Raw genomic sequence first — 11,919 nt, forward strand, 5'->3', positions numbered from 1 at the left:
TATATATATAACTTTACACTTGTTTAATCCATGATCCAAATGTATGGTAGTGATGGATAACAAGTGGGGCTAATTATAGGTAATTAGTAGCCTAAAAACCTATATTTGCAAAGGAAATCTCTAATCTTCCAACTAATATAATCCAACCCTCTATCTTTCATTATTAGCAAATGTATCCCAAATCTTAACTTATTTCCAACTTACGAATTCAAAAATTGTGGATCATAACTTAATTTAATCATTTGGTCAATTGAAGTCCTAACAAAATAATCGACCACATTCAATTTCATACTTGACTTAAGGTTCGACTAATTAATAATCACTTCATGTAAACACAACATTTAACACCTCATGCTTGTAGTCATTAGCTACCTCTAACATTAACTACTACAAAGGTGGTGTCCCATTTTCTTATGGCCAAATATAGTATTGAAAGTTAAATCGCCATCTTAAAGAAATTTAAACTAGCATAAATTTTCGGAGTATTACAGTTTTCCCTTCAACACAAAATCATCTCTCAATGCATCAACTTCGAGCTCCAATTTCTCATTTACCCAATCATCATTTTTGGCAAGTAAATATATTATTTTGGTCATTCTCATGGAAGAGAACACGAATCAATTTTGATCTTCCAAATTGATTAAACGGGTCCCACTAAAAAAATGCCAAAGTTGCCTATTAAGCGACATTTTCTAACAAATTTAGCTGGTGTTTGAGTTCCATTTTTTAAAAACTCATTTTTTTTAAACGCATTTTTAATCACATACTCTCCTCCAAAATAAACTTTACACATAAACCCAATTTTATTATTTTTCTTTTTTTGCCATAAATTCTTTGAAAAATCACTATTATGAAACTTATTTCACCAAAAAATGAGGCTCAAACAAAGTTTGTAATTTATTTGTACTTAAGGTCCTCAACTTTTCAATCATTTTAGAATTTATGTCATTACCTTTTTTCGTTTAATTCTTATCCTTAAATTACTATTAATTAGCACATATTGCAGCCAACGATTACTTATGTCGAAATATTGTGTTTGGATATTTTGAAATGAAAGAAAATATTGTTTCATACTTCCGTATTATGATGGGCATATACTTATGTTTTCTAACAAACTTTTTGGACTAATATTGTCATCAAAATAAGAGTGCTAATTGTCAATTAATGTAGGTAAAAGATAAGAACATGTCGAAGAAAAGTTGGTGCCATAAGTGCTATAATGAGCAAAGATTCAAGATCTTAAGTACAAATAAAATGTAGTGAATAAATAAAAGCCGTTTTATTAATATAATTACTATAATTTTTAATTATTGTTAAAAAATATATATATTTAATATTAACACGGTCTAAACAAAAAAATTAAGATTAAGGAGTGTCAAGCATTTTCTATAACGTGATTTATACTGCACGTGTACGGTATCAAGTTTTGTAACATTAAATAATGAATTAGATTGTCGAACTCACAAAGAATTCAATTTTATACTAAGTACTATAATTGTGTAATTCTTATTTTATCTAGATAAATGAAATTTGGAATCAATGGTTTTAAAGAAATTAATAAGATGAATGTGGTGACAAACTCAACAATTAATCGCAAGTTAGAAGAATAATCAAGATGAGAAAGCTCAGGGTTGTGATTTCACCTAACTATCAAATATAATTCTCAATTATATAATTATTTCTAATCAACTCAATTGTATTATATCCCCTCTCTCGAGTGCCGGCTAGAAATTAATCATAGATTTCAATTTTAATATCTCTATTTCGAATTAAAACCAAGAATTTATCGAGTTTATGGTTCTTTTATAGAGTAAGCTTCATAAATTCTACATTTTCTCTTGAAATCCATAAATCTACGTTGTGTTGATTTTATGATTGCACCTAAATTCTCCTTTTTCGAGTGCCGAAATTGACTAGCATCTACTCATTAAAATAATGGCCAATTAATTTAAAGCATTAAAATCATAACACAAATAAATGGAATGGAAAATTTTATAGAAATAACTAAAATAAATTCAAATCATACTCTAAGCCCTCGTTTGATCCCCATTTTTACCCAAAAATATGTTTTTCCTCACATCATTGTGGGACCTACACAATATTATAACTCGTGTTTTTAATTCAAAAACCCTAAAATTCCAATTTTACCCTTTGTCCTTATCAAAATCAAATGACACCAACTTGATTCATACAATCCATTGAAAAGTCAAAGGGGCCCAAAAAATTTGTCCACTTCACACATTTCCCAAGAAATTCCAACAAACCCCACCGTATACATTTCCAAATGACGTCAAATGAGTGCTATATAAAATCGATATTCTAGTCAAAGGGCCCCAAAAAATTTTGTCTACTTCCCACAATGTCTATGAACATACAAGAAATAACCCCATAATTGACTGCCCAACGTAAGTACACAGCGACACGTCAAGGTACCTACCGTAGTGCTCTTTATTAACTAGTAACGCAAAGATTTTCATACGAATTACAACATGTGCCATGCCTACATAAATTTTTTGAAACAAATTACATGACACAAACGTCCGTCAAATTCATGTGAGTCATACACATTTACTTATTAGGTCAAAATTAGGGTTAAGTAACATGATCAAAAATCGTGTTCTATCTTTCGATTTCAATTAAGGTCAAGTGGATACAATTAAATATTCAATCTCTGTGGGGGTGACATTCAGACTCAAATTTTTCATTTTATTACTTGTTAACGAACCGTGCACTTGCGGTAGTTTAAATCGAAATCATTATTTCATGAGCAAGTTTTTGGAGCCGTTGCCGGGGATTGAATATTTGTTTAATCTTATTTACATTGGCACTAATTCAAATGTTAATCTTTGTATTCTTTTATTTTATTTTCATTTTGTTTTGTTATTCGATTTATTATAGTGTGCTACTACTAATCTTTCTCGCAGATTTGCATGCTAAGATCTACTGGAGGTGACCTGATTCTAGCCAATCCAGAAATAGAGCGAACATCTCATCGAATGCAGAGAGAGACTAGGGAAGCACAACAACAAATGGCTAACGTATAGAACAATCATATCTTTCAAGCCAATGAAAAAAGGGCAGCTGATGAAGGCAACCTGCTTGTAGGAGATTTCATGACCTCACAGATAATTCAAAGCTAATCAAGCTTCATGTATCCACCGTTTGGGCAACCTAACTTCCAATTGAAGACTAACGTGATACAACTGTTTCAAAATGGACATCACTATGGCAGGCTGAAGAGAACCCACACATGCACGTCTCTCGATTTTTGAAGATGTGTCGACACTTTAGATATTAGGGAATCTCAAACTATCGGATTGAGGGTGATTCCACAGACACTGTGCAACATGGCAATAGAATGGCTAGATTCTCAATCAATCGCCAGCATCACTACATGGAACGATCTAGCAAAGAAATTTTGCATCCAGTTTTTTTCGCCAGCCAAGATTACAAAGTTAAAGCATGACATATATGTTTTCCATCAAGGTGACTCGGAGAACTTCGATGAAGCATGGAATAGGTTCAAAAACTTGTTGCGAAAGTGTCCACATCATGGGATTAGCTAGGGACTCCAAGTCCAATATTTCTACGCGAAATTGCTTCCATCCTTCAAGAGCATGGTTAACTCCTCATCTAACAGATCACTGTCCACAAGAACAATTGATGAAATACTGAAACTATTCGAGATAATGGCTAACATTAACCATGTGAACATCAGAACAAGCAGTTCAGAAGAGAAAACCGAGAGTTTATGAAGTGGACAAATATTCTGCTTTGTCTACAAAGATTGACTCATTATTTCACAAGGTGGAAAGCATGTCACAAGTAGCTAATGCAACACAAATGAAGAAGGTTAGTTGTAAGGAATGTAGAGCTGAACATGTAACAGCGGAGTGTCCAATCTTAGCACAAGGAATAGAGCAGAGATATTTTGCTCAATGGGGATAACGATAGCAGAATAATTCATTAGGGGAAAGATACAATCCGAGTTAGAAAAAGCACCCTAAGTTCTCTTGGAGCAACCAAAATTAGAATAGGCCACAGGGTCAGTATCAACAGCGAGAGAAAAAGCCTCAACTGGAAGAAATGTTCGAAAAAATCATTGAAAAGACTAATCAGTACATGGAAGCCAATAATCAGTTCATGAGAAAAATCGAAGCCATTCTTCAAGACCAAAATGTTGCCACCGAAAATCTGGAGACTCAAATGGGATAGATGGCAGTTGCTTTGACTGGCAGAGCACCAGGTAGTTTGCCACAAAAATAAACCAAAGGAACATACAAAGGCAATTACAACTCGAAGTGGGGTGCAGCTACCTGAAATACATGTTAAAAGGTCGGGTGTAAATAAAGAAACAACACCTCCTGCGGTAGAAGAGCCTGTGGAGCATGATGAGCGGATGAAGAAATCTACCCCGACAGAAGGTTCAGGCACATCACTAGATAAAGCAACAACAACCGTCAACCTTTATGAGCCTCCCATTCCATTTTCACAAAGGCTAAAGAAGTAGAAGATGGAGCGGCAATATAAAAGTTTCTCGAAGCTTTTAAGAAGCTCCACATAAACATTTCATTTGCCGAAGCACTAGTCCAGATGCCTAGCTACACAAAGTTCCTGAAGAACATCCTATTAAATAAACGTAAGTTAGGAGAACATGAGACGGTCATGCTAACTGAAGAATGCAGTGTGAGAATTCAAAAGAAGCTCTCACCGAAATTGAAAAATCCAAGGAGTTTCACTGTCCCTTGTACTATTGGTGAAGTATATTTTGATAAAGCTTCATGTGACCTTGGTGCAAGTATAATTTAATGCCTCTTTCTATTTTTAGAAAACTTGGATTGGGAGAGACAAGGCTACCACTGTGACATTGCAGTTAGCTGACAGATCATATCCATGAGGGATAATTGAAGACGTGCTGATTAAAGTGGAGAAATTTATCTTCCCTACTAATTTTCTCATTTTGGATATGGAGAAAGACAAGGATATTTCACTGATATTCGGCAGATAGTTCTTAGCCATTGGTAGAGCTCTGATTGATGTTCATAAAGGATAGTTGATTCCGAGATTGGGAGAGGAGCGGATTTCTTTAAATATCTTCAAGGCAATAAAGTTACCTAAAGTGTCAGATAGATGCTTCCAGATCGACATGATTGACAAGGTGGTTCAAGATTCATTCCTACTACATAATCCATCAGATGCTTCAAAGCTTGCATTGCACACTCTCAATCAATAAATTCTGATTCTTGGGAGATTGAAACATGTTCGAGGTTTTTTGATACCAACCCACTTTACCCACGCAAAAGGTACTTTAAGGAGCTTGGAACAGGACCCACGAAGCCACTACAATCCATTCAGCAGCCACCTACATTAGAACTCATGCAACTGCCAACACATCTTAGATTTGCCCACTTGGGAAAGACTTGTACACTTTCGATCATTATCTCGAACACAGACAGCGAAGTGGAAGAGGAAAAACTACTTAGGGTGCTTAAGGACAATAAAACAGTGATTAGATAGGGTATAGCAGATATTAAAGGGATCAGCAATCTCATCGAATGCAGAGAGAGACTAGGGAAGCACAACAACAAATGGCTAACGTATAGAACAATCATATCTTTCAAGCCAATGAAAAAAGGGCAGCTGATGAAGGCAACCTGCTTGTAGGAGATTTCATGACCTCACAGATAATTCAAAGCTAATCAAGCTTCATGTATCCACCGTTTGGGCAACCTAACTTCCAATTGAAGACTAACGTGATACAACTGTTTCAAAATGGACATCACTATGGCAGGCTGAAGAGAACCCACACATGCACGTCTCTCGGTTTTTGAAGATGTGTCGACACTTTAGATATTAGGGAATCTCAAACTATCGGATTGAGGGTGATTCCACAGACACTGTGCAACATGGCAATAGAATGGCTAGATTCTCAATCAATCGCCAGCATCACTACATGGAACGATCTAGCAAAGAAATTTTGCATCCAGTTTTTTTCGCCAGCCAAGATTACAAAGTTAAAGCATGACATATATGTTTTCCATCAAGGTGACTCGGAGAACTTCGATGAAGCATGGAATAGGTTCAAAAACTTGTTGCGAAAGTGTCCACATCATGGGATTAGCTAGGGACTCCAAGTCCAATATTTCTACGCGAAATTGCTTCCATCCTTCAAGAGCATGGTTAACTCCTCATCTAACAGATCACTGTCCACAAGAACAATTGATGAAATACTGAAACTATTCGAGATAATGGCTAACATTAACCATGTGAACATCAGAACAAGCAGTTCAGAAGAGAAAACCGAGAGTTTATGAAGTGGACAAATATTCTGCTTTGTCTACAAAGATTGACTCATTATTTCACAAGGTGGAAAGCATGTCACAAGTAGCTAATGCAACACAAATGAAGAAGGTTAGTTGTAAGGAATGTAGAGCTGAACATGTAACAGCGGAGTGTCCAATCTTAGCACAAGGAATAGAGCAGAGATATTTTGCTCAATGGGGATAACGATAGCAGAATAATTCATTAGGGGAAAGATACAATCCGAGTTGGAAAAAGCACCCTAAGTTCTCTTGGAGCAACCAAAATTAGAATAGGCCACAGGGTCAGTATCAACAGCGAGAGAAAAAGCCTCAACTGGAAGAAATGTTCGAAAAATTCATGAAAAAGACTAATCAGTACATGGAAGCCAATAATCAGTTCATGAGAAAAATCGAAGCCATTCTTCAAGACCAAAATGTTGCCACCGAAAATCTGGAGACTCAAATGGGATAGATGGCAGTTGCTTTGACTGGCAGAGCACCAGGTAGTTTGCCACAAAAATAAACCAAAGGAACATACAAAGGCAATTACAACTCGAAGTGGGGTGCAGCTACCTGAAATACATGTTAAAAGGTCGGGTGTAAATAAAGAAACAACACCTCCTGCGGTAGAAGAGCCTGTGGAGCATGATGAGCGGATGAAGAAATCTACCCCGACAGAAGGTTCAGGCACATCACTAGATAAAGCAACAACAACCGTCAACCTTTATGAGCCTCCCATTCCATTTTCACAAAGGCTAAAGAAGTAGAAGATGGAGCGGCAATATAAAAGTTTCTCGAAGCTTTTAAGAAGCTCCACATAAACATTTCATTTGCCGAAGCACTAGTCCAGATGCCTAGCTACACAAAGTTCCTGAAGAACATCCTATTAAATAAACGTAAGTTAGGAGAACATGAGACGGTCATGCTAACTGAAGAATGCAGTGTGAGAATTCAAAAGAAGCTCTCACCGAAATTGAAAAATCCAAGGAGTTTCACTGTCCCTTGTACTATTGGTGAAGTATATTTTGATAAAGCTTCATGTGACCTTGGTGCAAGTATAATTTAATGCCTCTTTCTATTTTTAGAAAACTTGGATTGGGAGAGACAAGGCTACCACTGTGACATTGCAGTTAGCTGACAGATCATATCCATGAGGGATAATTGAAGACGTGCTGATTAAAGTGGAGAAATTTATCTTCCCTACTAATTTTCTCATTTTGGATATGGAGAAAGACAAGGATATTTCACTGATATTCGGCAGATAGTTCTTAGCCATTGGTAGAGCTCTGATTGATGTTCATAAAGGATAGTTGATTCCGAGATTGGGAGAGGAGCGGATTTCTTTAAATATCTTCAAGGCAATAAAGTTACCTAAAGTGTCAGATAGATGCTTCCAGATCGACATGATTGACAAGGTGGTTCAAGATTCATTCCTACTACATAATCCATCAGATGCTTCAAAGCTTGCATTGCACACTCTCAATCAATAAATTCTGATTCTTGGGAGATTGAAACATGTTCGAGGTTTTTTGATACCAACCCACTTTACCCACGCAAAAGGTACTTTAAGGAGCTTGGAACAGGACCCACGAAGCCACTACAATCCATTCAGCAGCCACCTACATTAGAACTCATGCAACTGCCAACACATCTTAGATTTGCCCACTTGGGAAAGTCTTGTACACTTTCGATCATTATCTCGAACACAGACAGCGAAGTGGAAGAGGAAAAACTACTTAGGGTGCTTAAGGACAATAAAACAGTGATTAGATAGGGTATAGCAGATATTAAAGGGATCAGCCCTTCATTGTATATGCATAAGATTCTCATGGAGGGGAATTTTCGGCCAACCATAGAGAGTCAATGGAGGTTAAATCTCAATATGAAGGAAGTTGTCAGAGCAGAGGTACTCAAGCTTCGAATGTAGGAATCATATATTCGATATTTGACAGTGCAGGAAACATCTTGACAGGGTAGTTCAAGATTCATTCCGACTGCATAATCCATCAGATGTTTACGAAGCTTGCATTGCACACTCTTAATCAATACATTCTGATTCTCGAGAGATTGAAACACGTGCAAGGTTTTTAGATACCAACCCACCTTATACACGTAGAAGGTACTTTGAGGAGCTTGGAACAGGACCCACGAAGCCACTACCATCTATTCAGCAGCCACCTACATTGGAACTCAAACAACTGCCACCACATCTCAGATATGCCTACTTGGGAGAGTCTTGTACACTCCCAATCATTATCTCGAACATAGTCAGCAAAATGGAAGAGAAGTAACTACTTAAGGTACTCTGGGAAAATAAAAAAGTGATTAGATGGACTATAGCAAATATTAAAGGGATCAACCCTTCACTGTGTATACATAAGATTATCATGGAAGAGAATTTTCGGCCAACCATAGATAAGAAGGTTGAATCCTAATATAAAGAAAGTGGTCAGAGCAGAGGTACTCAAGCTTCTAGATACAAGAATCATAAATTAAAACTACTTAGGGTGCTTAAGGACAATAAAACAGTGATTAGATAGGGTATAGCAGATATTAAAGGGATCAGCACTTCATTGTATATGCATAAGATTCTCATGGAGGGGAATTTTCGGCCAACCATAGAGAGTCAATGGAGGTTAAATCTCAATATGAAGGAAGTTGTCAGAGCAGAGGTACTCAAGCTTCGAATGTAGGAATCATATATTCGATATTTGACAGTGCAGGAAACATCTTGATAGGGTAGTTCAAGATTCATTCCGACTGCATAATCCATCAGATGTTTACGAAGCTTGCATTGCACACTCTTAATCAATACATTCTGATTCTCGAGAGATTGAAACACGTGCAAGGTTTTTATATACCAACCCACCTTATACACGTAGAAGGTACTTTGAGGAGCTTGGAACAGGACCCACGAAGCTACTACCATCTATTCAGCAGCCACCTACATTGGAACTCAAACAACTGCCACCACATCTCAGATATGCCTACTTGGGAGAGTCTTGTACACTCCCAATCATTATCTCGAACATAGTCAGCAAAATGGAAGAGAAGTAACTACTTAAGGTACTCTGGGAAAATAAAAAAGTGATTAGATGGACTATAGCAAATATTAAAGGGATGAACCCTTCACTGTGTATGCATAAGATTATCATGGAAGAGAATTTTCGGCCAACCATAGATAAGAAGGTTGAATCCTAATATAAAGAAAGTGGTCAGAGCAAAGGTACTCAAGCTTCTAGATACAAGAATCATAAATCCGTCATCAGACAATGCTGGGACTAGCCCAGTCTAGGTTGTGCTAAAGAAAGGTGGAATCACAGTGGTGCCAAACGAGAAGAATGAGCTAATTTCTACTAGAAAAGTTACAGGATTGAGGGTTTCCCTTCTGTTTATTGATCAGATGCTGGACAGATTGGCAGACCACTCACATTACTACTTTCTAATGGGTAATCAGGTTACAATCAGATACCAGTGGCACCAGATGACTAGGAAAAAAACCACTTTCACTTGGCTCTATGGTACCTTTGCATATCGTAGGATGCCATTTGGTCTTTGCAACGCTTCTACCATATTTCAGAGTTGCATGATGGCATTTTTCTCAAACATGGTAGAAAAGTTCATAGAATATTCATGGATGATTTCTCGGTCTTTGGGTCCTCATTTGACGAGTGTTTGGAGCACTTGAATTTGGTCTTACAAAGATGTAGGGAAACTAATTTAGTATTGAATTGGGAGCAATGACACTTCATGGTACAAGAGGAGATTGCACTGGGACACCGAGTATCAGCAAAGGGAATTGAGGTAGACAAAGCAAAGATTTAGGTCATTGAAAACCTACTGCCGTCTACATCAGTTAAGGGTGTTCATAGTTTTCGGGATCTGTCGGATTTTACAGAATATTCGTCAAGGATTTCACCAAAATTACTAAGTCGATATGCAAATTACTGATGAAGAACCTACTGTTTGAATTCACTAAGGAATACCTGATAGCTTTCAATTCCTTGAAGGAAAAACTCACTTCGGTGTCGGTAATCGTGGCACCAGACTGGGAAATACCTTTTGAGCTAATGTGTTCGCCAGTGATCATGCTGTCGGGGCTATATTAGGACAGAGGAAAAACAAAATCTTCCATGTGATCTATTATGCAAGTAAAACCCTAAATGACACACAAATCAATTATGCAACTATAGAGAATGAACTATTGGTCGTGGTTTACACCTTTGACAAATTCAAGTCGTATCTTGATGGGTTTAAGGTCATAGTGTACATAGATTACGTTTCATTGAAGTATTTTATGACAAAGAAAGACGCTAAATCGAGATTGATCCGCTAGGTTTTATTGCTACAAGATTTTGATATAGAAATCAGGGACAAAAAGGGCAGCAAAAATGTTGTGGCAAATCATTTATCTTGATTGGAACCTAGAGAGTCAGCAGAGCCCGTTGAGATAAATAAGATCTTCCGAGATGAGCATATATTCAGTGTGGAAGGAGAACCGTGGTAAGCAGACATAGTAAACTACCTGGCAAAATTTGTCCCGCCAACAGATTACTTAAGCCACCAGAGGAAAAAGTTCTTTACAGAGTAAAAATACTATTTCTAGGAGGACCCAATTCTCTATAGGCGGGGGACAGATCAGATTATTCGACGGTGTGTGCTTGTAGAAGCAATGCCTCAAATTTTGGAACATTCTCGTTCATCTGCATATGTGGGGCACTTCGGATTTTCAAAGACAGTAGCTAAGGTATTACAGTCGGGGTTCTACTGGCCTACATTGTTCAAGGATGCCTTCAAAATTGTGAAGAGGTATGATAGATGTCAATGCACTAAGAACATCTCAAGGATGAATGAAATGCTGCTAAATAGTAACGTGGAGGTAGAGATATTTGACTTTCAGAGAATCAACTTTTGGGACCTTTTCCCCATTGTTCTCAAATTAATAAATCCTAGTAGCAGTTGACTATATATCCAAGTTGTTGGAAGCAGCCGCATTACCAACCAATGATGCTAAAGGGGTAATTTGGTTCCTAAAAAAGTACATCTTCACCCGATATGACACACCGCTGGCTATACTTAATGATGGGACAAACACTTCTGCAATCGGCAGTTTGAGCAGCTCTTGAGTGTATATGGTGCCAAACATTGAATAGCCACCCCATATCACCCTCAAACTAACGAGCAAGTCGAAGTCTCCAATCGACAATTGAAGAGGATAGTTGAGGTCACAGTGAGTTCTTCCAGGAAAGATTGGTATAAGAAGTTAGATGATACACTGTGGGCTTATAGAACGGCATTCAAGATACCCATAGGCATGTCTCCATTTTACCATGTTTTTGGAAAAATGTGCCACTTGCCACTCGAGTTAGAGCACCGGACATAGTGGGCTATGAAACAGTTGAATATGGATTTGAAGGTGGCTGGTGAAAAATGGCTACTACAAATTAACGAGTTGGATGAGTTCAGAATGAAAGCATTTGAAAATTCAAAACTCTACAAGAAGCACACCAAAAAGTGGCATGATTTACATATTCGGAGGCAAGAGTTTGAAGTGGGACAGAAAGTACTGTTGTATAACTCAAGGCTCAAATTCTTCCCAAGCAAATTGAGGTCAAGG

The 11,919-nt window shown here is 37.4% G+C and overlaps 1 protein-coding gene across 1 annotated transcript; it reads left to right on the top strand.

Moving 5' to 3' along the window:
• Positions 1-10,974: 10,974 nt before the first annotated feature.
• Positions 10,975-11,428, top strand: LOC111366703 (uncharacterized mitochondrial protein AtMg00750-like). The gene is made up of 2 exons (XM_022987408.1): positions 10,975-11,181; positions 11,279-11,428. The coding sequence occupies exons 1-2, from the start codon at positions 10,975-10,977 to the stop codon at positions 11,426-11,428; spliced, it is 357 nt and encodes a 118-aa protein (XP_022843176.1).
• The last annotated feature ends 491 nt before the right edge of the window (positions 11,429-11,919 follow it).

Source organism: Olea europaea, chromosome 18 (genome assembly GCF_002742605.1).
Source record: "Olea europaea var. sylvestris chromosome 18, O_europaea_v1, whole genome shotgun sequence".
In the NCBI taxonomy this organism is placed as follows: domain Eukaryota; kingdom Viridiplantae; phylum Streptophyta; class Magnoliopsida; order Lamiales; family Oleaceae; genus Olea; species Olea europaea.

Coding starts and splice junctions, on each gene's coding strand:
- LOC111366703 (XM_022987408.1), top strand. CDS start 10,975: ATGCCTCAAATTTTGGAACATTCTCGTTCATCTGCATATGTGGGGCAC. Junction 11,182..11,278: donor TGCTAAATAGTAACGTGGAG/GTAGAGATATTT, acceptor TATATATCCAAG/TTGTTGGAAGCAGCCGCATT.